General features: G+C 47.2%; 1 protein-coding gene across 5 annotated transcripts in view; it reads right to left on the minus strand.

The window, feature by feature from the left end:
- The window catches only part of LOC147113632 (tumor necrosis factor receptor superfamily member 6-like), a 42,449-nt gene extending 27,209 nt beyond the window's left edge, over window positions 1-15,240 (minus strand). For 2 of the 5 annotated variants that reach the window (XM_085994852.1, XM_085994856.1), the window contains exons 1-3: window positions 14,820-15,034; window positions 9,071-9,260; window positions 8,011-8,142 (exon numbers count right to left, since the gene is read on the minus strand). In XM_085994852.1, the coding sequence (XP_085850978.1) occupies window positions 8,011-8,142; window positions 9,071-9,260; window positions 14,820-14,861 (364 nt within the window). In that variant the 5' untranslated portion in view covers window positions 14,862-15,034. The other 3 variants (XM_085994854.1, XM_085994853.1, XM_085994855.1) reach the window with 3 other exon arrangements.
- Between the last annotated feature and the right edge of the window lie 12,080 nt (window positions 15,241-27,320).

The raw sequence follows: 27,320 nt of genomic DNA on the forward strand, positions 1-27,320 counted from the left end.
GGCGGTAACCGTTAGCACCCTGCAGCACTACGCCGCCGGCAATGACGTCATCGCCTTGCGCAGCGCCCTGCTCGCGCCCCAGCCGCGACCTTCGGTAGCGCCCCGACTTACTGCCGGACGCTATGTCCGACGGGGTCAGGGGGGCCTACCTGCGGCCGGGGCAGCGCTAATTAAAGAAGAGGTGCCGGGCAGCCATTTTTGTTGCTGGCCGCCTGCCAGCACCTGCCCCCGTTGCCGTCCCCAGCCTCCTGACCAGCCCCCCGCGGAGTGCTGGCTGCGCTCCCTGAGCCGGGCACTTCTCTTGAGTGCCGGGCTCTTTTGCCGGCACTCCGATCCCTGGTGGCCCAGCTGGGCCCCGGGTCACGCTGCACTAGGCCCATCCCCTTTAAGAAGGGGAGGAAGGCCTGCAGTACCGCGGCACATAGTGCCGCGATATTCCCTTGCAGTGCCCCAAGAGGGAGGCGGGGCGCTTCTAGTAACGTCCCGCTTCCCTCTTGGGGCGCTACTGATGAATTTCGGCCGCGGGGGCACTAATTTTTTCAGGGAGCTAAAAGTAGCGCCAAAGGGGGCGCCACTCAATTTTTCCCCCTAAGATTCGTATGAACACAACATACAATGTGTGGTAATTACTACTGATGGTTAGTCAACAACTCCATTATTGTTGCATCATGCCAGGATGGTAGAAGGCGAACTTTTTCATCTAGCAACTGCTATGTTCCTACTTTTCAAAGAAGTACCGCACTGTTCCTTTAACTAATTTTAAAAAAGTAAAAGTTAATTAAAAATAAAGTGCATCCGAAAAAACAAAAAAAGGATGTTATAGTTCAGTGAAAGACATGCTGGTGAAACTCACTGTTGAAAACACTGGCCAATTGGTCTGATAATGACTAAACCTGGATGAAGAAAGGTAGATTCAATATGAAACAAAGCTAAATTGTGCCCTAGTAGAACCATTAAAGTCCAGCAGTCCACTGGACAAAAATAAATGGATTCACAAATGGTTTTATCTAATATCAGTCATGATCTTTAGACACGTGGATTAGCCGTATTTTTAAATGACTGAGTCCTTAAATTATAGATAGAACAACAGCACACAAATGCTTAATACTATTCAAATGGAGGTGCTGATCCATTTGAAATAAACACATTGGGGAACAAATTGGCCTCCTTGGCACCTCCCGTTAGCGCCTCCAGGGGGCGATAATGGGATGCTACCGGTTTTGCGACCGAGCGTGGTGAGAGTACCGAAGTCTGCGAACTTCCCCTGCAGGTTAGCGGCGGCGCGGCGGCGGTAAACCCTAACGCCACGATCTCCTGCACCCCGGAAATTGTGATATCATCCGGTGCGCAGCGCCCCGGTACTGTCCCGGATGCGAACTTGGCTTCCGTCCCCCGCAGCATCGCTGGACGTCAACACCGGCAGCTGCAGGAGGCGTTGTCACCGCGGATGGCCGCTTGGGGAGCGGTAGTTAAAGAGATTGGCGGTGAGGTAGGAGAAAAATGTTTCATCAAGACTCTGCTTTTTTTTCCAATTTTTCAGGTGTCACGTTTGATCAGCCCTGCAATCTGTTAGAGTGCTTGGGGCTGATCGGTGCTGATCAGAGGTGCCGTCGGCGATCAGGGGATTTGTTTTCTTGCAGAGCTGGCAGCGATGGCCTTTCCTTTTAAGGGAGCCTTTCAATGCGGCGGCCCTGCACGGCCCAGTGTGCAGCGCTGCTCACCTAACGCTCACCTGCTGCCCGTGCGCTCCAGGAAGGAAGTGGAGGGCTTGATTTAGCTTCCTTCCTGGAGCGCAAAACCGAATTTTTTAAAGTTGAAAAGCATTAGCGCCTGGGATTAATTTTTTCAACTTTTAAAGTCAGCGCCCCAAACGGGGCTATAATGAATTTCTCCCCCATTAAGCACACACACGTTAGTAATCCACAGTGATTCCTCTGGTGGTTCATTCATACTACTGGCACAGGCAGGACTTTCTGAATGGTTAGCATTTTCACAATGTTGTTTACAAACTGCTTCCTATCCTCTTCCTTTATTGGTTCCTCGCTCTTTTGGCCTTTGACTTCCAGTGTGAAAAACAGGCCTGTGAGTCACTGGGGCCGAGAAATTCCTCAGCGCCCCTCCCACCCCGCTGGCATTACTTTGACGAAAGCGCACTGGAAGCCCTGCTTACACGCGTAAACAGAGTTTCCGTTGTACTTCCAATGAAGTAACGCCAGCGGAGCAGGAGCAGCAAGTTCCTTTGCAAAACCCCATAGAAATTCAGTGGGCAAGTGTAAGTGTAATGAACAGCTGGTGCCGTTCATTCACCACTGACCGCAAAAACCGGCCGAATGTTATCACTGTAAGGTTCTACATTTAATAAACTGCCCACAAAACAATTCCCTTTTCCCCCCAGAGATGAGGGTCTTCGGTTTGTGGAAACACTAGAGAAGGTGGGATTGTTCTCCGCAGAGCAGAGAAGATTACAGTGAGATCTAATAGAGGTGTTCAAAATTATGAGGTGTTCTGATACACTAAGTAAGGAAAAACTGGCAGGAGAGTCGGTAACCCGAGGGCAGAGATTTAACATAATTGGCAAAAGAACCAGAAGGAGAATTTTTTTTTGCCAGTTGTTATGATCTGGAATGCATTGCCTGAAAGCAGATTCAATAGTACCTATCAAAAGGGAATTGAATTATACCTGAACTGGAAACGTCTGTGTTGTGTATGTACCTTTAAGGGAATAACTGGTCGCAGGCTGCAGTACCGGCAGTGACCAGCCCTGTATAAAAGGCACTAGCAGCCTTCTGTAGTTTCAGTTCCAGGTTGTCTCCATTCAGTAAAGACTTGTTATAATCAACTCCTGCCGTCCGTGTCTCAATTATACACGGACATAATATTGGCGACGAGCAGATACGAACTTACCTACAGTCTGCACCACCTCATGGGATCCATACCTGAAGCAAAGTGAGCAGAGGTCGAGGCCAGAAAGAAAGAAACAGTAGAAACGGGCGTCGACCGTGGGCATCCGCCTCGGAGTCAGCGGAGTTGAAGATTTGCAGGAGAGGCTGTCGAGAGTGGGGCTTGGTTCCTGTCGACGGTGCTTCAGCTAATCGGACTGGTGGCAGGTAGTACACTGATCCTTCCTGGGCTGCGGCGGTCTAGAACTCGAGCGGGTGGCTTGCAACGGGGCCGAGCAGCGTTGTCGGGAAGAGGAGAGAGAGGGTGGAGCACACAGGGCACGGCTGGTGCTACGAAGCCGGGCAGCATACAGACCCGAGAAGAGGGAGGCAAGAGTCCCGCAGGGTTGTTCAGACGACGGGAAAATAATAAAATAAAAAAATTAAACGCGCAGAAAGCCGCGAGGAGCTGCAGTTTAAACCGTGGAAAGCAGCGCTAGCAACAGCGGGGAAGAAGGCAAAGCGCGGGAGGCGCCATCTTAATCCAGCGGGGAAGAAGGCAAAACGCGGGAGGCGCCATTTTAGATTTCCAAGATGCCGAAGACTGGCTATATCACTGCCTTTGATAATGCAATAGAAGACTGGACCACGTATGTGGAAAGAGTCAAGGTATATTGCGAGGCAAACGAAATAGCCGATGAGAAAAAGGCATCAGTACTGCTAAACTTAATGGGCGCAAGAACGTACGGCCTATTGCGGGACCTGATTACTCCAGCCAAACCGAAGGCGAAGAGTTTTAACAAAATTGTTGCTATCCTACAGGAACACCTAAACCCTGCACCGCTGCTGATAGCAGAAAGATTTAAATTCCACAGGAGAACGCAGCATAAAGATGAGAGCAATGCTGATTACCTTACAGAACTACGCAAGCTATCAAGGCACTGCCAGTTCGGAGCAGGACTGGCAGATACCCTACGGGACAAATTTGTCTGTGGACTCCTGAGTGAAGGAACCCAGAAGAAGTTACTCTCAAAGAGCTGACGCTAGATAAGGCTTTCAGCGTGGCAGTATCGTACGAAGCAGCAGCCAGGGGAGCTGCGGAAATACAACAAAAGCCACAGGAATACGACACCCACGAAATGACACGGGGATTTGCAAAATGTTATCGCTGCGGCAGAACAACCCATGACCAGAAGGACTGCTGGTCCAAGGACAAAATATGCAGGCAATGCGGAAAGATGGGACACATTGCACGAGTTTGCAGGTCTGGGAAGAAGACCAACGACAACAAAAAGGCTACTAAGGAACCGTACAGGAAAGTACAAAAGATGTCGGACAGTAGTTCCGAAGACCAGATGAGCGATAGTAAATCCGGGAACAAGAGACTAAGCTGTCTCAAACTTCACAACGTAATCGCAAAAGAGGATCACCGAACCATTTGGGTCACCCTCACGATAGCAGGGTCCCAAGTCAAAATGGAATTGGATACAGGATCAGCTCTAACCGTCATGAATCGACGAGACTACGAGCGGCTATTCTCACACATACCCTTGAGAGAGACATCCATCGTCTTCAGGACGTATACGGGGCAAAAAGTATACCCCAGAGGAAAAATAAGGGTGCCTGTCGAATACAACGGCAAGAAAATATGGAAATTGTATCTCTACATACTGCAAGATGGTGGACCACCGTTATTGGAACGTGGATGGATCAGAAAGATAAGCTTAGACTGGCACTCCATTCAGGCACTGACGGTGGCTGGTAAAAAAGATGACGACGTCACTCCTGAACGATTGTCAACAATCTTAGCTGACGCCAAAGAGGTATTTCAACAAGAACTGGGCACTCTTAAAGGCGTAACCGCCTCGATAAAAATAGAAGAGAATGCAATTCCCAAGTTTTTCAAAGCAAGACCGGTACCATATGCAATTCGCCCAGCAGTCAAGGCAGAGCTGGAGAATCTGGAGAATGCATGCGTGTTATCTAAGGTAGACTGGAGTGAGTGGGCGACACCCATCGTTCCTGTCATGAAGAAAACGTTAAACAATAAGTCTGAGGATCCAAGGAAGGTTCGCATCTGTGGGGACTTCAAGGTGACGGTGAACCCAGTCCTTCACACAGTACAATATCGTCTTCCAAGGATAGAAGATATCTTCGCCTCACTATCTGGAGGGAAGCGTTTTACAAAAATTGACCTACCACAAGCATATTTGCAGATGGAGGTTGAAGAATCCTCTAGGAAGTATCTCATGATAAACACTCACAAAGGTCTTTACCAATATCATCGACTGGTATTCAGAGTAGCATCAGCTCCGGCGATATGGCAAAGAGCGATGGAACAAGTCCTGCAAGGGATTCCGGGGACTCAGTGTTACTTGGACGACATCCTAGTGACAGGTGAAGATAACAGTGAACACCTTGCCAACCTAGAGCAGGTGCTCACTAGACTACGTGAACATGGGATACGTGCCAATCGCCCCAAGTGCGAGTTTTTTAAGAAACAGATATCATATTGTGGCCACGTGATTGATGAAGAGGGGTTACATAAGTCCCCTGACAAAATTGAAGCAGTAGTTAAGGCTCCAGCGCCTGAAAATGTGTCGCAACTGAGGTCATTCCTCGGATTGGTGAATTACTACCATAAGTTTTTACCGAATTTGTCCACAATTCTGCACCCACTGAACGCCCTACTACGAAGGGGAGTAGCATGGAAATGGAGCGATGAATGTAAGCGGGCCTTTCAGAAGAGTAAGGACCTAATCACTTCAAGAGAAGTATTGGCTCACTACAACCCATCACTACCGATAAGACTGGCGCGTGATGCGTCTCCCTACGGCATTGGGGCGGTACTGTCACGTAAATTCTTTGATGGTTCAGAGAGGCCGATAGCTTTTGCGTCACGCTTGTTAACTTCAGCCGAGCGTAACTACGCCCAGGTTGACAGAGGCCCTCAGCCTGGTGTGGGGGGCGAAGAAGTTCAATCACTACCTGCACGGTCAAAAATTTACTCTACTAACTGATCATCAACCTCTTGTCTCCATTTTCAACCCTCAGAAGGGCGTACCGATAATGACAGCACAACGGCTACAGAGGTGGTCCCTTTTCCTAGGGGCACACCAATATGACATCGAGTACAAAGGAACTAAACAGCACGGGAATGCTGATGGATTGTCGCGCCTACCGTTGCCGACGGTGGAAGAAGAACTTGCAGTGGATCCAGTGGAGATATTCCACTCGACCATAGTCGAATGTCTCCCTGTGACGAATGCAAACATAGAAAAGGAAACACGGAATGACCCGACACTATCACAGGTCTATGATTTAACGGTGAAGGGATGGCCAGCACATGGCGAACCACTGCTGCCAGCATTCTCGCCAAGAGGAGAACAGCTGTCAGTGTGCAGAGGAACCTTGATGTGTGGATCCAGAGTAGTAATTCCACCCAAATTGAAGGATAGAGTGCTCAATGAGCTTCATGAGGGTCATCTGGGAGGGGTAAAAATGAAGAACTTAGCCAGAGCGTTTGTGTGGTGGCCGGGAATCGATAGAGAAATCGAAGAGATGACCAAGAGCTGTACAGGATGCCAGAAGGTCCAAAACGCCCCACCACAAGCCCCTCTACATCCATGGGAGTGGCCCTCATCTCCATGGCAAAGGGTGCACATTGATTTTGCTGGTCCCTTTATGGACTCGATGTTTTTAATTGCGGTGGATGCACATTCAAAGTGGCCAGAGGTAATAAAAATGTCCTCAACCACCACAGAAAAAACTATCACAGTCTTACGAACCATATTCGCCAGGAATGGGCTGCTTGAACAGATTTGCTCTGACAATGGACCACAGTTTGTGTCTGAAGAGTTCCGGAGGTTCTTGAAGAACAATGGTGTTAAGCATTACACATCCGCCCCATATCATCCAGCCACTAATGGATTGGCCGAGAGGTTTGTTCAAACATTCAAGAAGGCTATCAAGGCAATGTGTAATGAAGATATACCCCTACAACACAAGGTGGACAACTTCTTGTTTGCCTACCGGAATGCAACACATGCGGTTACCAACCAAACTCCTGCCATGATGTTCTTCAATCGAAGACTACGATGCCGCTTGGATTTGGTTAAGCCGAACATCAGAAGAGATGTGGAGAACAGGCAGTTTCAGAATATGAATGAAAGGCCGACCAGGAGTTTTAAGATAAGTCAACCAGTTTTGGCCCGGGACTACCGCACAGAGAAATGGCAGCCAGGAACGATCTGTACACGGCAAGGACCTCTCATGTATACCGTGGACATTGGAGAGAGCATTGTAAGACGCCATGCTGACCAGATTCTAGAGTCACTGGAAAACGTCAACCCCACACCACGATCTGATACACCTGGCGATGAAACCGAAGTACCAATTGCATCTACCGCAGAATCGGTGATATTGGAAGCAGATGAACCAAACAACGACATTGATCCCGACTCAACCTTGCCAGAAGAACCCGATACCCCAAAGAGGCGTTATCCAGACAGAATCAGGAAGCTTCCTCAAAGACTGAACTTATAATTGCTTAACCTCAACCAATGTATCTAGCAACCATAATTGTGATTGTAATTAGTTATCATTTAGTTGTTAAATGAATGTTATGTACTGTTTATCTAAAAGGGGAGGAATTGTTGTGTATGTACCTTTAAGGAAATAACTGGTCGCAGACTGCAGTACCGGCAGTGACCACCCCTGTATAAAAGGCACTAGGAGCCTTCTGTAGTTTCAGTTCCAGGTTGTCTCCATTCAGTAAAGACTTGTTATAATCAACTCCTGCCGTCCGTGTCTCAATTATACACGGACATAATAGTTTGCAGAGTGGGACAAACTGCTCTCTGAAGTGGTCAAGCAAGCCACTCAGTTGTATCAAATATTGGGCAACTAGGGATGGGCAATAAATGCCGGCGTTCCCAGCAACGTCCACATCCCGAGAATGAATTTTTAAAATTTGGATAGCTCTTTCAAAAGTCCGGCACAGGCCAGATGGCCTTCTGTGCTGTAAGATTCTCTGATTCTATTTTACTGCAGAACAATATTTGGTATTTTATATAAATAACCTTGTGCAATTAGTGAACAGTTTCCAGAAGTAATTTTTACATATATTTACCGTTTTGTTCCTGGCATTGTGTGCATCGCCTGCAAGTAGTTAGGGTATTTTCAGCATCTGTAAATGCACCTTCTGGACACGACTTACAGATTGTTTCCTGATTAGGAGTGCAATCTGTTGCCATATAAGTACCTAAAATGCAAATATTGTAAATGTTGAGAAAAATGTGAAATGCATAAGCACTAGTACAAAATGCAGCGTTTAACCAATATCAATCGTAGAGAAAAGCTTTTGAAAAACGACAGCATTTCCAAACATTTCAAAGACATCCAAATAGCTGCTGCTTCAGAAAAATGGAACCACCAACTGGACCCAGAGCTGAGCTTCTGACCCCATATAGTCTCCACCACAAAGATCGCCCACCTCTGCCCCCTCCTCGGTCCATCTACTGCTGAAATCCATGCCTTTTTTCATCTTCAGACTCGACTATTCCAATGCTCTCCTGGCCGGCCTTCCATCCTTCACCCTCCATGAACTTTCGCTCATCCAAAAACTCTGCTGCCCGTACCTTATACCGCACCGAGTCTCGCTCACCCCTGACCTCACTGACCCACATTGGCTCCCGGTCCTCTAATGCCTTAAACTTAAGATGTTCATCCTCATGTTTAAATTCCTTCAGGCTTTAACCATCCTCCAGCCCTTAACCATCCTCCAGCCCTACAATTCCTTCCCCACCAAATTTTCTCTTCCTTTGGCTCTAGCATTTTGTGCATCGCCCCCACCCCCGCACCTTTGCCCCTCTCATTGGCAGCTGTTATGACCCCACCCTATATAATTCCCTCCCTAGACCTCTCCGCATCTCCACCTCCCTCTCCTCCTTTAAAGGACGCCATAAAACCCATCGCTTTCACCAAGTTTTTGGTCACCACATCCCAATATCTCCTTCAGTGTCTCAATGTACATTTATCGCCGATTATATCTCTGTGAAGCACTATATAAATGAAAGTTGTTGTTGCTGTTAAAAACAGCCCCAAGATTCTACATAGGCTGTTTAAAAACAGTTCAAGCATATGCCAGCTAACCAGTACATCGCACTGGTTTAGAATTAACACTCACTCACCTGCCTCACATTTTTTGCAACACTGCTTTGAATGATCGTCCCAGTACTGACCAGCCTCACAGGTAGTTTCCCTTCTGAAACGCTGCTTACTGAAGCCTGTAGGCGCTGAATCCATTATGTTGGTAATTGGTAAACCATTTTGAACAGCATTATCCTCCACTGAGGTGGATTGATGGGCACCCACTGCATTCTGCAAAACATTATTTTATACATTATTTTAGTACTTCATTGGCTGTAAAGCGCTTCGAGACATCTGGTGGTCGTGAAAGGTGCTATAGAAATGTAAGTCTTCTTTTTTTCCTTTACAACAGTCACAGAATCACAGAAACCCCACAGTGCAGATAGAGGCCATTTTGGCCCATCGAGCCTGCACCGACACATATCCCACCTGATCCCCGTAACCCCTACACCAACACATATCCCACCCTATCCCCGTAACCCCACGTATTTAATCCCCCTAACACTAAGGGTCAATTTATCATAGCCAATCAACCTAACCCGCACATCTTTGGACTGTGGGAGGAAACCGGAGCACCCGGAGAAAACCCACGCAAACACGGGGAGAATGTGCAAACTCCACACAGTCACCCGAGGCCAGATTCGAACCCGGGTCCCTGGCGCTGTGAGGCAACAGTGCTAACCATTATGCCACCGTGCTGCCCTGGGTGTGATGGGTAGAATTTCTACAAAAGGTGTTTTAATAAAATTGGTTAAATAAAAAAAAATCATCAGACTCCAGTAAGTTATGAAATGTAATCACATTTAAACCACTTAAAATAAATAGGCCAACAACTTCAATCAAATGCATGAGAGAAAAAAAAAAATCGAGCACAAAATTCTGCACCCATTAGTGTGCAATAGTTACGACGAGACCTGTTTCTTACCCAGTTGCTGCAGTATCAGGCTTTAGTTTCCTGGATCACTGGGCCTGCTTCTGGGAAAGGTGGGACTTGTACAAGTCGGACAGGTTGCACCTGAACCAGAGCGGGACAAATATCCTTGCGGGGAGGTTTGCTAGCACTGTTCGGGGGGGGTTTAAACTAAAATGGCAGGGGGTTGGGAACCTGAGCAGGGAGACAGAGGAAAGGAAAACAGGGATAAAAGCAAAAGATAGGAAGGAGAAAAACAAAAGTGGCAGTCAGAGAAATCGACGGTTTAAATCAAACGTGGCCACAGTAAATAATAATTCTAATAGGTCTAAGAGCGTTAAAAAAACAAGCCTGAAGGCTTTGTGTCTTAATGCGAGGAGCATTTGTAATAAGGTGGATGAATTGGCTGCGCAAATAGAGGTAAACGAATACGATTTGGTTGGGATTACAGAAACGTGGCTCAAGGATGGCCAAGACTGGGAACTCAACATCCAGGGGTATTCGATATTCAGGAAAGATAGGCAAAAAGGAAAGGAAGTGGGGTAGCATTATTGGTTAAAGAAGGGATTAATACAATTGTAATGAAGGATATTAGCTCTGATGATGTGGAATCTGTATGGGTAGAATTGAGAAATACTAAAGGGGAAAAAAACATTAGTGGGAGTGGTATATAGACCTCCAAACAGTAAGGTGGAGGTTGGGGATGGCATTAAAAGGGAAATTAAAGAAGCGTGCAATAAGGACACAGCAGTCATCATGGGTGACTTTAATCTACATATAGATTGGGCCAACCAAATCAGTAACAATACTGTGGAGGAGGAATTCCTGGAGTGTTTACGGGATGGTTTCCTGGACCAATATGTCGAGGAACCAACCAGAGATCAGGCCATCTTAGACTGGGTATTATGTAACGAGAAAGGATTAATTAGCAATCTTGTTGTACGAGGCCCCTTGGGTCAGAGCGATCATAATATGATCGAATTCTTCATTAAGATGGAGAATGAAGTAGTTGACTCAGAGACAAGGGTCCTCAATTTAAATAAAAGGAAACTACGATGGTATGAGGAGCGAGTTGGGTAGGATTGAGTGGGGAATGGCGCTCAAAGGGTTGACGGTGGATAGGCAATGGCAAACATTCAAAGACCGAATGGATGAGCTACAGAATTTGTTCATCCCAGTTTGGCATAAAAATAAAACAAAAAAGGTGACTCAACCGTGTCTAACAAGGGAAATTAGGGATAGCATAAGATCCAAGGAGAGGACATATAAATTGGCTAGAAAAAGCAATAATCCTGAGGATTGGGAGCAGTTTAGGAGTCAACAAAGGAGGACAAAGGGATTAATTAAGAAAGGGAAAATAGAATGAGAGAGTATGCTAGCAGGGAACATAAAAACTGACTGTAAAAGCTTTTATAGATATGTGAAGAGAAAAAGATTGGTGAAGTCAAGCGTAGGTCCCTTACAGTCAGAATCAGGGGAATTTATAATGGGAAACAAGGAAATGGCAGACCAACTAAATACATACTTTGGTTCTGTCTTCACAAAGGACACAAATAACCTCCCAGAGATGCCGGGGAACATAGGGTCTGATGAAAGAGAGGAACTGAAAGAAATCAGTATTTGTAGGAAAATGGTGTTAGGAAAATTGATGGGACTGAAGGCCGATAAATCCCCAGGGCCTGATGGTCTACATCCCAGGGTACTTAAGGAAGTGGCCCTAGAGATAGTAGATGCATTACTGGTCATCTTCCAGAACTCGATAGACTCTGGAACGGTACCCATGGATTGGAGGGTAGCTAATGTTACCCCACTATTCAAAAACAGTGGTAGAGAAAAAGCGGGGAATTATCGACCGGTAAGCCTGACATCGGTAGTGGGGAAAATGCTAGAGTCTATTATAAAAGATGTAATAGCAGAGCACTTGGAAAGCAGTGACAGGATCGGACAAAGTCAACATGGATTTACAAAAGGTAAATCATGCTTGACTAATCTACTGGAATTTTTTGAGGATGTAACTGGTAAAATAGATAAGGGAGAACCAGTGGATGTGGTGTATTTGGACTTTCAGAAGGCTTTCGATAAGGTCCCACATAAGAGATTAGCGTGCAAAATTAAGGCACATGGGATTGGGGGCAAGGTATTGACTTGGATAGAGAACTGGTTGGCGGACAGAAAGCAAAGAGTTGGAATAAACGGGTCGTTTTCCGAGTGGCAGGCAGTGACTAGTGGGGTACCGCAAGGATCGGTCCTAGGACCCCAGCGGTTCACAATATATATTAATGATCTGGACGAGGGAATTGGATGTAATATCTCCAAATTTGCAGACGACACAAAGCTGGGCGGGAGGGTAAGCTGCGAGGAGGATGTCGGGAAACTCCAGTACGATTTGGACAGGTTGGGTGATTGGGCAGAAACATGGCAAATGCACTATAATGTGGATAAATGTGAGGTTATCCACTTTGGTGGCAAAAACAGGAAGGCAGATTATTATTTGAATGGCAATAGATTGAGAGAAGGGGAAGTGCAGAGAGACCTGGGTGTCCTTGTGCACCAGTCGCTGAAGGTAAACATGCAGGTGCAGCAGGCGGTTAAGAAGGCAAATGGTATGTTGGCCTTCGTAGCAAGAGGGTTCGAGTACAGGAACAAGGATGTCTTGCTACAGTTGTACAGGGCCTTGGTGAGACCGCACCTTGAGTATTGTGTGCAGTTTTGGTCACCTTACCTGAGGAAGGACGTTCTTGCCATGGAGGGAGTGCAGCGAAGATTCACCAGGCTGATACCTGGGATGGCAGGAATGACGTATGAGGAGAGATTGTGTCGATTGGGCTTATACTCACTGCAGTTTAGAAGATTGAGAGGGGATCTCATCGAAACCTATAAAATTCTGTCAGGTCTGGACAGACTAGATGCAGGAAGGATGTTTCTGATGGCCGGGGAGTCCAGAACCAGGGGTCATAGTCTAAGGATAAGGGGTAAGCCATTTAGGACTGAAATGAGGAGGAATTTCTTCACCCAGAGAGTGGTGAACCTGTGGAATTCTCTGCCACAGAGGGCGGTGGAGGCTAGTTCATTAAATATATTCAAGAGTTGGAGATATTTCTTGAGGCTAAAGGGATCAAGGGATATGGGGAAAAGGCAGGGACAGGGTACTGAATTTGGATGATCAACCATGATCACATTGAATGGCGGAGCAGGCTCGAAGGGCCGAATGGCCTACTCCTATCTTCTATGTTTCTATGATGGTGCTTAAAACTTCAATGTGACTTATGTATCAAGAGCTGCACTCTTTCCCTGATGAGTCATTTTGAAACATGTGGTATTCTCATTTTTATATTTCCATGAGGTCATGCAGGTAAATATTCATACCAGGCCTGCAAATTCAACGGTCAGAGCAGAGCAAAAATCACCCTGCTGTTTTAGCACTTGCTACCAATTATCAGCTGGCAAGGAAAGAAAACAGTCTCTTCTTCCTGATTATTATTTAGCGCGCGTGTGTGTGGTTAGTGGATGAGTAGAGGGGTGGATTTGACTATTTCAACCCCTGCTTTGAAGACCCTGCTAAAATACACTGTCAGGCTTGCACTTAATGAATGGCCACTGGGGCAACTTCGCAAGGGCAATTAGAGATGGGCAATAAATGCTGGCCTTGCCAGCGACACCCACATCCCGCGAATAAATACAAAAAATAACTTCCAGCGGGTTGTTGCTACATATGAAACTCTACTCCAACATGAGTCACCACCTTCAGGAAAACACACTTACGGGAAACGACTGAAAAGGGAATATTGGAAAAAGAAGTGCTTTTTAAAAACAAAGTGTCAAATGACAAATTGATCTATTATTACATATTGAGTTTCAAAACAAACATTACATTCCAAAAGTAGCTATGTATTGACTAAAACCTAACCAACTTTGATTGGATGTTTTTATTTCATACAAGACTTTCACAATTCACCCTTATATTGTGTTCAAAATCTCCCTCCCCAAAAAGCATAAACTTCCTTTTAACATTTGGTACAGGAAGTAGTAGCTATTATAATAAACTTGCAAGAATTTTCTTCACTGATCCGAAAACAATCACCTCGAGGCAAACTTAACACTATTTAATCCCAGCACTAACAGACCCCATCTGGCACTGCTCGTGGTCAGAGATATAATATTAATGGCCCAGAAATTCTGGTCGGAGGCTTCCCGCGGGTGCAAGCCTCCGACCTGCACTTACCTAGCGCGCCGGCCGTTGATCTGTGTATGAAAGGAAGTTGCAGGCTGAATGCCCTGGGTGCGGTATATATATATTTATTTTAAAAAAGTTTCTTGATTTATGCCGATTACTTCCTACAATAAGTTGTGTGACATACTCATATCCACACAATAATACATTAATGCCACAACATCTTTGGTGGGCGAATGTAAAGCCCACAGTCAGCTGAGGGTGAACACTGGGTTTATCACAGTGCTGAATCCAAATTGTTGTCGTTGCTGAATCTGGACTTTTAATAGCAATGAAAATAACAGACTAAAATGAAACAGTCCTTGTTAAATTGGACCAAAACATGTATAAGATTCTCAGGAACACGGTCACAAGCGGCTCATGAAAAACAAAATGGTAGCGAGAATCCGCAAGGCGTGGAGACCCCCACCCTAGAGCGACCTGCTGCCCCGGCCATCCCCTCGGGTAACCCTCGCCCGCGTTACAGTGACATCCACCCGAGCTCTCGCAGATCACACAACCAGGAGGAGAGATCTCACTGCAATAGGAGCACAAACCGTCAACACAAACACAAATCGCACCTCGGGCCCGGGGAATGACTCAGCTCTTTTTCCGGCCGCTTTTTTAGTGTCAACTGAAACTCTGACCTTCACCCTCCGAATTCACTCACCAGTAAAGCGAGCGCCAGCACCATCGGACCCAATGCCTTCATATTACTGAAGAAACGGAGCAGCTCCTTCCCCGGTCTCCAACTCCCGAATGGAAGTCAAACCTGAAACTCCAAGTACCGGGAAAGTGAAACAAGTCGTCGCTGCATTTCATAGGCGGAAACCCCCAGAACGCCACGATTTCGAAATATAACCAAGGCATCACAATGACCAGCGCTCTCACCTCTGAGTCAGCAGGCTGTGGGTTCACAGCCCCCACGCCAGAGACTTGAGCACATAATCCAGGCTAGTACTTCAATCCAATACTGAGGGAGTGCTTCACGTCTGAGGTGCCGTCTTTCAGATGAGACCTTAATCTGCCCGCTCAGGTGGATGTAAAAGATCCCATGGCACTATTTTGAAGAAGAGGAGTTTTCCCCGTGTCCTGGTCAATATTTATTTATTTATTTTATTTGTTTATGGGATGTGGGCGTGGCTGGCGAGGTCAGCATTTATTGCCCATCCCTAATTGCCCTGGAGAAGGTGGTGGTGAGCTGCCTTCTTGAACCACTGCAGTCTGTGTGGTGAAGGTACTCCCACAGTGCTGTTAGGTAGGGAGTTCCAGGATTTTGACCCAGCAACGATGAAGGATCGGCGATATACTTCTAAGTCAGGATGATGTGTGACTTGGAGGTAGGTGGTGGTGTTCCCATGCTCCTGCTGCCCTTGTCCTTCTAGGTGGAAGAGGTTTATAAGAATTAGGAGCTGGAGTAGGCTATACGGCCCTTTGAGCCTGCTCTGCCATACAGTAAGATCATGGCTGATCTTTGACCTCAACTCCATTTTCCCGCCCAATCCCTATATCCTTTGGTTCCCCTAGAGTCCAAAAATCTATCTATCTCAACCTTGAATATACTCAACAACTCAGCATCCACAGCCCTCTGGGGTAGGGAATTACAAAAATTCACATAAGAACATAAGAAATAGGAACAGGAGTAGGCCATACGGCCCCTCGGGCCTGCTCCGCCATTCAATAGGATCATGGCTGATCCGAATCTAGACTCACGTCTACTTCCCTGCCCTCTCCCCGTAACCCCTAATTCCCTTATCTGCTAGGAAAATGTCTATCTCCATTTTAAATTTATTTAATGTTGCAGCTTCCACAGCTCTCTGGGGTAGCAAATTCCATAGATTTACTACCCTCTGAGTGAAGAAGTTTCTCCTCATCTCATTTTTGAAAGGGCAGCCCCTTATTCTAAGATTATGCCCCCTAGTTCTAGTCTCACCCATCAGTGGAAGCATCCTCACCGCATCCACCCGATCAAGGTCCCTCACAATCTTATATGTTTCGATAAGATCGCCTCTCATTCTTCTGAACTCCAATGAGTAGAGTCCCAACCTACTCAACCTTTCCTCATACGTCAACCCCCTCATCTCTGGAATCAACCGAGTGAACCTTCTCTGAACCGCCTCGAGAGCAAGTATATCTTTTCTTAAATATGGAAACCAAAACCGCACGCAGTATTCCAGATGTGGCCTCACCAATACCTTGTATAACTGCAGCAAGACTTCCCTGTTTTTATACTCCATCCCCCTTGCAATAAAAGCCAAGATTCCATTGGCCTTCCTGATCACCTGCTGCACCTGCATACTAACTTTTTGTGTTTCATGCACCAGGACCCCCAGATCCCTTTGTACTGTAGCACTTTGCAGTTTCTCTCCATTTAGATGAGTGAAGAAATTTCTCCTCATCTCAGTCTTAAATGGCCGATCCTTTATCCTGAGACTATGCCCCCTAGTTCTAGACTCTCCAGCCAGGGGTAACAACCTCTCAGCATCTACTCTGTCAATCCCCTTCAGAATCTTATATGTTTCAATGAGATCACCTCTCATTCTTCTAAACTCCAGAGAGTATAGGCTCAATCTCTCTTCATAGGACAACCCTCTCATTCCAGGGATCAATCGAGTGAACCTTTGTTGCACCACCTCTACTGCATGTATGTCCTTATGGCTGTAACTATTTGTAACACCAAAGTTCTGATTGGTTCCCTTGGAGGGCAAGACCAGATTTCTAATTGGTCCCCTTGGAGGACAAGACACATCCAGCAATTTGTCTGGAATGTGTAATTAGATCCTGCCTGAGTAATCAAGTACTTTGCAATGTGTAATATGATCCATTCATTGTGATAGCCAGCTCCAGAGCTCAACAGTGTTAACACTAGCTCAGATAGGAAGGGGTGAGGCCATGGAGGGATTTTAACATGAGGATGAGAATTTTAAAATCAAGGTGTTGGTGGACAATGTTCCCCGCAATACAAAAGCAAAATACTGTGGATGCTGGAAATCTGAAATAAAAACAGAAAGTGCTGGAAATATTCAGCAGGTCAGGCAGCATCTGTGAAGAGAGAAACCGAGTTAACGTTTCAGGTCGATGACCTTTCGTCAGAACTGTTCTGGGACATCATGAGGTCATGAAGGGCGTTATATAAATACAAGTCTTTCCTTCTTTTCGACATGGTGTGCTTGGCCAGCTCCCTGGGCAATAACAAGCCCACTGTGGTTTGCATCTCCTGGGAGTGAATGGTGTTTTGGGCCACTTCCACAGGGACAACAGATAGATTTAGCCTCATTTGGTGTACCCCAGATTAATATTTGGAGATGACGGCTGCCAATAAGAGTAAGCTGCACATTGACAATATAAATCCAGAGATTAATGATGGTGATATTAGTGGGACCACGCTTAACACTGTCCTGGGACATTGCACTCTCTGCTGTTTTAATGGAACCGTGCTTGAAGCCTCTATTAAAATAATGAACAGAGCAATGTCACACCAATGCGTTAAGTGCGGCCCTGCTACTATCGGCAGCAGTAATGCCTGGCCTGTGTAGGTTTGCAATGAGTACTGAGTCTGCAATGTAATGAAGATGTTCCAGTGATGCCCTAGTCTTCAGAAAGGTAGTTTACGGATATTACTTGAACCAGAGATTAACGGGCAATTTTCCGAGGCTGGGAAGCTTCACTCGCCGGCAGTGCATACTAGGAAATCACGAGCATGCTGCCTGCAGGCAAGATTCCTCACCGCCAGCTGAAAATAACACCCCAAACTATATCTTTTACCTTATATTTACAATTTCTAATGTATACTGCTGCTGCAGGCTCAATAAAGACTGAGATTTATTTCTCTCACCAATATCTCAAAGTGCCTCACAACTAATTATTTTGAAGCACAGTGACTGTTGTTATGTAGGAGAACAAAAGTGCAGCTATTTTGTACACAGCAAGATCCCACAAATCATAATGAGATGAACGGCCAGCTAGTCTATTTTAGTGATATCGGCTGAGAGAGGGATATTGGCCAGGAGTCTGGGAGAACGCCCTGCTTTCTTTCAAATAGTGCCGAGGGTCCTTTACGTTCACCTAAACCACTTAAACAGGCAGACAGAGCCTCAGTTTAATGTCTTACCTGAATGAAGGCAGCTCTGGCAGTGTAGCACCGCAGGGGAGTGTCAGTCTAGATTTTGTGCTCAAGCTCCGGTGTGAGGTTTATTGACACAATGCTTACCAAAATTGTGCTGATTTATTGAGGTAGGCATTGCAGTTCAGCCACTCCTAATAGAAACCAATCGCTTTTCATTTCCATTGGGGTAGATCTTGCCGTCCAGGCTTAAAACTGCCGTTGCAGATTGGCCGACCGTTGTTCATCACCATCGATTCCAGCCATCGATTTCAAGTTGAAAACCCCGTTGATTTAGGTCATGAAAATGCTATTCTGATATACAAGGTCTTAGGGGGAAAATTTCAGTACCTTAGTGCCTCCCGTTAATGCCAGCAGATGGCGCTAACAGGGCACTAGAGCATTTTCACTGGGGCGAGGCAAATCCACTGTCACGTGCCAAACCTGCCCCCCCATCGCAGCGCCGCCGCTAACAGTTATTGCCGGGAGCCTCAATCCCAGGGAGATTGTGACGTCAGTGAGTGTACAACACTGACTGAGTGCCCAATCTGCGAAATTGATTGTCGCCACCTACCTTAGCACCTCCGTTAACAGTGACAGGGAGAGCTGGTGTGGAGCAGCAGGAAGCCAGCTCCAGGGATGTTATTTAAAGGGATCATCAGTAATGACTCGCAGCTGTCAGATTAGTGTAGTTTCATTGGTTCCTTGTCACTTTCACATAGTGCAAGAGTTTAATTCAGTAATTTCAAGGTTATTTTGTATGAGAAGAGTTGTGGCAACTAAAAAGTAGCTACATTTATTCTTTAAAAAAATCAAACTGCTACACTTGGTTATATTAATGGGGGCTGTACTGGCAGTCGACTTCACCCTCCAGGATCAACAGCAAAGGGAGCGGAGGCAGTGAGGAAGACTGGAACATGTGGCCAGATGGAGGAGGAGGGCCATCAGGGCTCTCAACAGGAGGCCTTATCCTCCGAGGGTTTTCCGAGAGCACTTCTCCTACCTCCAATTAAGCAAGAAGCAGTGTATTAGAAGGCTCCGCATCACCAAGGAGGTGGTCACAGAACTCTACCACCTCCTGCAACGAGACCTCCAGTCCCAGATCAGGGTGACCACGGCTCTCTCAGTGGCAATCAAGGTCACCGTCGCCCTCAATTTCTTCGCCAGCGGATTCTTCTAGTCTGCAACAGTAGACATAGCTAACATCTCGCAGTTCGCCATCCATCGCTGCATCCGGGAAGTCACAGAGGCTCTCTACAGTAGGAGAAGCGATTACATTTCCTTCCTCACCACCAGAGAGAAGCAGGACAAGCATGCATGTGGCTTTGCCAGGATAGCGGGAATCCCCATGGTGCAGGGCACCACTGACTGCACCCACGTGGCTTTGCAAGCACCGCATAACAATCCTGAGATCTTTCGTAACCGCAAAGGCTACCACTCACTTAATGTGCAGTTGGTGTGTGACCACAGACAGCTAATCCTCAATGTCAAAGCCCGCTACCCTGGCAGCAGCCATTTTGCCTTCATCCTGCGTCAGACTGGTGTGTCAGCACTCTTCCAGCCACCATGTCAAGCTCGCTCAGAGGCAAGGGCTATCTGCTCTCCACCTGGCCCATGACTCCCCTCTGTAACCCCAACACTCCTGCCCAGCACTCATATAATGAGAGCTATGCCGCCACCAGGAACATCATCGCGCAGACCATCGGAGTGATCAAGCAACGGGTCCGCTTCCTTAACCACTCGGGAGAAGCCCTCCAGTACTCGGCTGAGCGAGTGTCTCGTTTCATGGTGGTCTGCTGCATGCTCCACAACTTGGCCATCATGAGGCCCAGCCCTTGCCACCAGGGATTGCAGGACCACCTCAGGAGGAGAAAGGGGGAGAGGAGGAGGAGGACGAGGAACAGGAGCGAGGGAGGAGGCAGCCACTCAATCGGCCTTCCGGAAGGGTGGTCTGTGACCACCTCATCAGACTGCGGTTAGAATGAATTAAACCCCAGATCCCTGTTGCTCATTACATCCCCATCATTCCATCCCTGTCGCTGGCGATATCACAGTGCAAAGCTGAAATGAGATACACCACAAAAGAATCCAAACGGAATTAATACATTTATCAAAAATCAGTGAACACATATTTACAACAAAAATATTAACTATTCACCCTTGTGCAATCCCTTAGAGCCTCTCGCTACTGTGCCTTTGTCTACTCTAGTGCTCCTATGAAGTGTTGGCACAGTGGCTGCAGCACGGCTGGTGGAAGGCTGCTGATTGTCTGTGCAGGGAAGGCCCGGCTGTAGACTTCACCACCTCAGCATGGGCGGCAGCAGTCTGGGCTGGCTGGATGACAGGCAGCAACAAGGGCAATGGCAGAGTGGCAATGGTGGGAGGAGGAATGCTGTCATCCTGAGAGAGGATAGCAGCTTCCTGCTCCACTGACCCACTGCCACTCCCCCAGGGCAGCACCTCAGCATCCCTAGCAATCTGTTGGAAGCACAGCTTGCTGGCCTGCTGCGACACCGTGAACGCCCCGGCCAACAGTGGTAGACCCAGCCACAATGGCAGCAGTCAGAACATGCATGGCATCAAGCTGAGACTCGATTAGAACAGTCTGAGATTGAATGGCACCAACCATAGACTGCATTACAGCACTAAGATGTTGCATCACTTCCACCTGTGCTGCAATGGAAGCTGCTGGATTGCCCAACACATGTGACATCAGGTCTGGGTTGCCACGGTCTCTCTGGGAGTCTACCATCATTTGCAGATTGGAAATGATGGGCTCCATGGTTTGCGCAGAGCTCTGTGCAATGCTGGAGGTGGACTCCTCCACGCTCCTTATCATTGCCAAGAGGATCTCGGGCACCCTTGCCATTGCACCTATCATCTTCGTGTGCATGCCCATCACCCTTCTTCAAAACGCTTCCCCATCAAGATCCTCATCTGAGTCCTGTGCAGCAGAACTCGCACGCAAACTCGCCCTCTGGGGAGCTGGCCCCCGAGCTACCCTTTCCCCCTGGCCTTGCTGCAGCCCGCTCGTCCCTGATGCATCACCCTGTGCAGCTCCCGCTACTATACTAGCCTCTAACGAACGCGTCGTACCAGTATCTGAGCTGGTGTCTGCGGGTGAGAGATGCAGTGACGCGGTGTGTTCTTCCTCCTCCTCTTCTCCTGCCTCACTCTCTATGGTGCCCTCAGTGACAGGCTGCTCAGGTGCTTGCTGATTATTTGAAAGGATAAAGGCAGAAGATTCGGATTAAGGTGAGGGGAGGGGGACAGGAAGGGAGAAAGGCATGCATACAGCATGATTAGCTGGAAAGTGCGAAACGATTGTGGGATGAGGAGGAAGTGGGATGTGAGAAGAAAGAGTAGGGATGAACATACCGTTATTGTCCCCAAGGGGGTCAACATTGCTAGTGGCCACAGCACCCACCACCTGGCGCCTAATAATCTGCAGCACTCAATTTTCCAGGGCAGACAGTGGTTGGGTGTTGGCTTGTCCCCCGCCTCTGCGCTCCTGCTCCATCTGATTGTGAGCCACATTGGCCTGCAAGAGAAAGGAAAGTGTGTGAGTGAGTGTGGAGCAATGTGTTTGGGTGATGTGCCTGCCATAGTTGAATAGCTGTCATTGTGTGCAAGGTGTGAGATGTTGGCAGGTAGAAATTGTTGGTGGGTGAGTGCTGGGAGTGTGGTGCTTTGAAGAGTGTGGTTCAGATGGTCGTATATATCATTTGTCGAAGCATTCACTCACCCTGACCAACCAAGTGAGGTTGTTAAATTTCTCCCTGGACTGCGTGTGAGTCCTGGGGACCACAGAGCTGCCCAAGATATGCTGCGCTACCTCCCTCCACATGGTGCGGAAGACTTACGGCGAGGGCCTCCTGCCACTTGTTGGGTGGAGCACCACCTTCCGTCTCTTCACAGTGAACACCAATGCCTCCGAGGCATGATCGCAGAATCTGCAGCTTCTCTCCCTGGGGCGTGGATCTGCCATAAGTACAGCTGCTTCAGTCCTCCGGCTCCTTCTCCTTGACCTGCTGCTGCTCGCTGAGGCAGCTGCACAGCCAGCAATGCTGAGAATGAGGTTCTACAGCATCAATGAACCTCGCCTTTAAGAACTGGAAAAAGCCTGTGGCAATCATGACTTGCGATTAGACTGCACCCGATATTGGTCCACCCTGTGATTGTAACACCAATGAGCTTGGGCTTTAATGCTTGATTTAGCGCTCCAAACATTTCTTTGAGCAGTGAGAATGAATTTTGCGTGCAGTCTAAAGCTTTAGCGCCTGGCGCTAATTCTAATGATACCAACCATTCCTGGGCTATAATGAATTTCTAGCCCTTTGATTCACAGACAGGTAGTGTATATTGCTGTTGAATCCGCAGTGCTGTGTCCAAGGAGAACAGGTGTGCCACATGTGCAGGGCAATCTCACTAAGTCCCCGGTTATGTATTTGAATATTTAAATGAACACCCAGCGCAATTTTGCAGGATTTGCTTTTTCCCCTAGGTAAAAGAGTACTTAAAATGCCACTGACTTCCTTTTTTCAAATAATATTTACAATAGCTTTTTAGTACATGTGTTTATATTAGACATTTCTTTGATAGTTCTGGCATTTTTTTTGCTAATATATAATTGAGAAAAATTTGGGAGGGCCATTTTTTATAGTTAGGTTTGTTTCTGAAGCTTCACCTGCTGCTGCATTGATGTTCTCCATTTTAATGGACGAGGCTAATGCTGTGGCCAATTTGCACACAGCAAGGTCCTATCAACAGGAATAAGATAATGACCAGATCTTCTGTTTTAGTGATCTCTGTTGAACGATAAATATTGGCCAGGACACCGGGGAGAACTCCCCTGCTCCTCCCAAAATAGTGTGTTGGGATCTATTACGTCCACCCGAGAAGACAGAATTGGATTAACCTCTCATTCGAAAGACGGCACCTCCAACAGTGTAGCGCTCCCCCAGTTCTGCATTGAAGTGTCAGTGCTCCAGTCTCTGGAGTGGAATAAAACAATGAGGATCAGTCTTCCTGCCTTTAAACATGAAGCAGTACATTCACAGGGCGGAGAAGTTGATTGGCATAGAATTAACAGTTATCATGTTGTCAAAAGGGTTAAGTGGTCACTGTTAAGTTCCACCGCTAACTTTCTGCAGCAAGCTTAATTCAAGTTCAAGCAAATCCAGCAAGTTCTTAAAAGTAACGGGGAGGTTGAGGGCGAGCTGCTGTTTACGCGAGGCTGATGGCAGATCATGCAGCAACTTGTGGCAATTCACCAGGTAGCTCTTCCTCGCCACAAGTTGCTGGCCGATTTAACACATTAATAACAACAAGCGGCATTAAACTCGCCGTTATTTTGTCAGCAAATTCTGGGCCATTATTGCTGCAATTCAACCAGTAAATGCAGCATTGTCACTTCCACTGAATTTCTACATAAAATTGGGGTATTTGGCTAGCAAGTAATAAATGTAGAAATCTAGAGGTTATGTCATGGGATGCTGTCCCAAGGCAAACAACTTGCTTTAGTAATTGGAAAGCAATGTAGAAAGAATTTGATACAGGGTGGAAAAATTTGCACCTTCAGCACCGAGATATTGACCTCTCCCTTTTCGACCACCTCTACCTTATAAGACCAGCAAGCTCTCATGCAGCTTCCTTGCACAGCAGCTACTCCACGTTAGGACAAACATGTGGCGAGGACACCTGAAAGAGCTAACCACGTAAGAAAACTCACAAAGCTTGGTCCTATAGGCAACTTCAGTGTTCTGGTGATGGAATATTGTAGTCCTCTTTCAAGAATGTTCATAGTACAGGTCAAAGTTAAAATAATGAGCAGTCTAGATGAGGATGGGCTACTTCATGTCCATCATGCTAAGTCTATTCTCCACAACATCAGATATGGCCACATAGTCTTCCCCAAGATTATGTCTGGAGTACAACTAGCGTTCAGAGTGTATTTGTTGTGTATGTACCTTTAAGAGAGAACTGATTTTATATTGTAGTACCGGCAGTGACCACATCTGTATATAAAGCCATAGCAGGCTTCTGTACTTTCAGTTTTAAGCTTACCCTCTGTTCAGTAAATACCTGTTATTATTGTTCTCCTGCAGTCCGTGTATTATTGATACTCGGACACTACACTGGCGACGAGCAGGTTCGAACTCACCTGCAGTACTGCATCACCTCACGGGGATATTTCCCTGAAAAGAAGCTTCTTGGAGGTCGAAGTCAGAGCAACGGGCGTCGACCGCGGGCAACCGCCCAGGGATCCATCGGAGTTCGGAGAATTGCAGGGGAGGCTGTGGAGAGCTGGGCTTGGCTCCCCAGTCGAGGTGTTCCAGCAAATCGTGCTGGTAGCAGGTAGTGCGCTGACCCTTCCGGACTGCGGCGGGCTCAAGCTCGATCGAGCGGCTCTGCAAAGGGGCCGTGCAGCGTCGTCGGGAGGAAAAGAGAAAGAGAGGGGGTGGAGCACACAGGGCGCGGTCGGTGCTCAAGAACCGGGCAGCGTAGAGAAAATAAAACAAGGGGAAGGAAAAGTGAAACGCGCCGAAGCCGCGGGTCGCCACCATTACCCTGTAGAATGCTAGGAGCAGCGTGGCAGCAAGGGGAAGAAGGAAAAGCGCGGGAGGCGCCATTTTATTCCATTGGGGAAGAAGGAAAAGCGCAGGAGGCGCCATTTTAATCCATTGGGGAAGAAGAAAAAGCGCGGGAGGCGCCATTTTAAACCACCCAAGATGCCGAAGAGTGGCAGTATCACTGCTTTCGACAACGAGGTAGAAGACGACCACGTATGTGGAAAGAATTGAAGTGTACTGCAAGGCAAATGAGGTGGCCGATGGAAAGAAGGCGTCGGTATTATTAAATTTGATGGGCACGAGAACGTACGGCCTATTGCGGAATTTAATTACCCCAGCTAAACCAATGGAGAAAAGTTTTGAAGAGATTGTTAATATCTTACAGGAACACCTAAACCCTACACCGCTGCTGATAGCAGAAAGATTCAAGTTCCATAAAAGAAACCAGCACAAAGATGAGAGCAATGCTGACTATCTTATGGAACTACGCAAGTTATCGAAGCACTGCCAGTTCGGAGCAGGACTGGCAGACACCTTAAGGGATAAGTTTGTCTGTGGGCTCCAGAGTGAAGGAACCTGTTGTGTATGTACCTTTAAGAGAATAACTGGTCTCAGACTGCAATACCGGCAGTGACCACCCCTATATAAAAGGCGCTAGAGAGCCTCTGTTGGTTAGTTTCGTTTATGCCTTTCACCAGTAAAGACTTGTTGTTTCTCTCCTGCTAGTCCGTGTCTCAATCATTCACGGACTTAACACTGGCGACGAGTTAGAAAGAACTTACCTGCAACTCAGCAGCAGCTCCGACGACGTTGAAGGTCGGAAGAAGAAAAAAAAAAAATAGTGTCCATTGAAACTCGAGGAACGGGCGTCGACCGTCAATCATCGGGTTCAAGGCTTTGCAGGAGCGACTTTCCAGAGCCAGGCTGGGTTCCTCGGTCCGTGGTTTCCCAGCTAATCGGGCTGGTGGCAGGTAGTGCTCTGATCCTTCCTGTGCTGCAACGGGGCCGGGCAGCGAGTCGGGAAGCAAGGAGAGAGAGAGAGGGTGGAGCATACAGGGCGCGGCCGGTGTTTCGAAGCTGGGCAGCGTTCGGACCTCAGAAGAGGGAGGGAAGTGTTCCAGAGGGTCCGCTCCACAACGGGAAAATAATAAAAGAAAAAGAATACGCGCAAGAAACCGTGGAAAGCAGCGCTAACAACAGCGGGGAAGAAGGAAAAGCGCGGGAGGCGCCATTTTGTTAAATCAGAGAAGAAGGCAAAGCGCCGGAGGCGCCATTTTAGATTTGCAAGATGCCGAAGACTGGCTGTATCACTGTTTTTGATAATACATTAGAGGATTGGACCACGTATGTGGAAAGAGTCGAGGTATATTTCGAGGCAAATGAAATAGCGGAGGGGAAAAAGGCATCAATATTGCTAAACGTAATGGGCGCTAGAACATACGGCCTATTGCGGGATCTGATTACTCCAGCCAAACCGAAGGCGAAGAGTTTTAACGAAATTGTTGCTGTTCTACAGGAGCACTTAAACCCTGCACCGCTGTTGATAGCAGAAAGATTTAAATTCCACAGGAGAACTCAGCACAAAGATGAGAGCAATGCTGAGTATCTTACGGAACTACGCAAGCTATCAAAGCACTGCCAGTTCGGAGCAGGACTGGCAGATACCCTACGGGACAAATTTGTCTGTGGACTCCTGAGTGAAGGAACACAGAAGAAGTTACTCGCAGAAAAAGAGCTGACGCTAGATAAGGCTTTCAGCGTGGCAGTATCGTATGAAGCAGCAGCCAGGGGAGCTGCAGAAATTCAACAAAAACCACAGGAATACAGCACCCACGAAATGACACGGGGATTTGCAAAATGTTATCGCTGCGGCAGAACTAACCATGACCAGAAGGACTGCTGGTCCAAAGACAAAATATGCAGACAATGCGGGAAGATTGGACACATTGCACGAGTTTGTAGGTCTGGGAAGAAGACCAGCGACAACAAAAAGGCTACTAAGGAACCGTACAAGAAAGTACAAAAGATGACGGACAGTAGTTCCGAAGACCAGATGAGCGATAGTGAATCCGAGAACAGGAGATTAAGCTGTCTCAAACTTCACAATGTAATCACAAAAGAGGATCACCGAACCATTTGGGCCACCCTCACGATAGCAGGGTCCCAAGTTAAAATGGAATTGGATACAGGATCAGCGTTAACCGTCATGAATCGACGAGACTATGAGCGGCTATTTTCACACATACGCTTGAGAGAGACATCCATCGTCTTGACGACTTATACGGGGCAAAAAGTATACCCCAGAGGAAAAATAAGAGTGCCTGTCGAATACAATGGCAAGAAAATACGGAAATTGTATCTCTACATACTGCCAAATGGTGGACCACCGTTATTGGGACGGCAATGGATCAGGAAGATAAACTTAGATTGGCATTCCATTCATGCAATGACGGTGGACGGTAAAAAAGATGAAGACGTCACTCCTGGACGAATGTCA

The sequence above is a fragment of the Somniosus microcephalus genome, chromosome 8 (assembly GCF_052327205.1).
Source record: "Somniosus microcephalus isolate GS21.2 chromosome 8, FLI_Smic_1.0, whole genome shotgun sequence".
Classification (NCBI taxonomy): domain Eukaryota; kingdom Metazoa; phylum Chordata; class Chondrichthyes; order Squaliformes; family Somniosidae; genus Somniosus; species Somniosus microcephalus.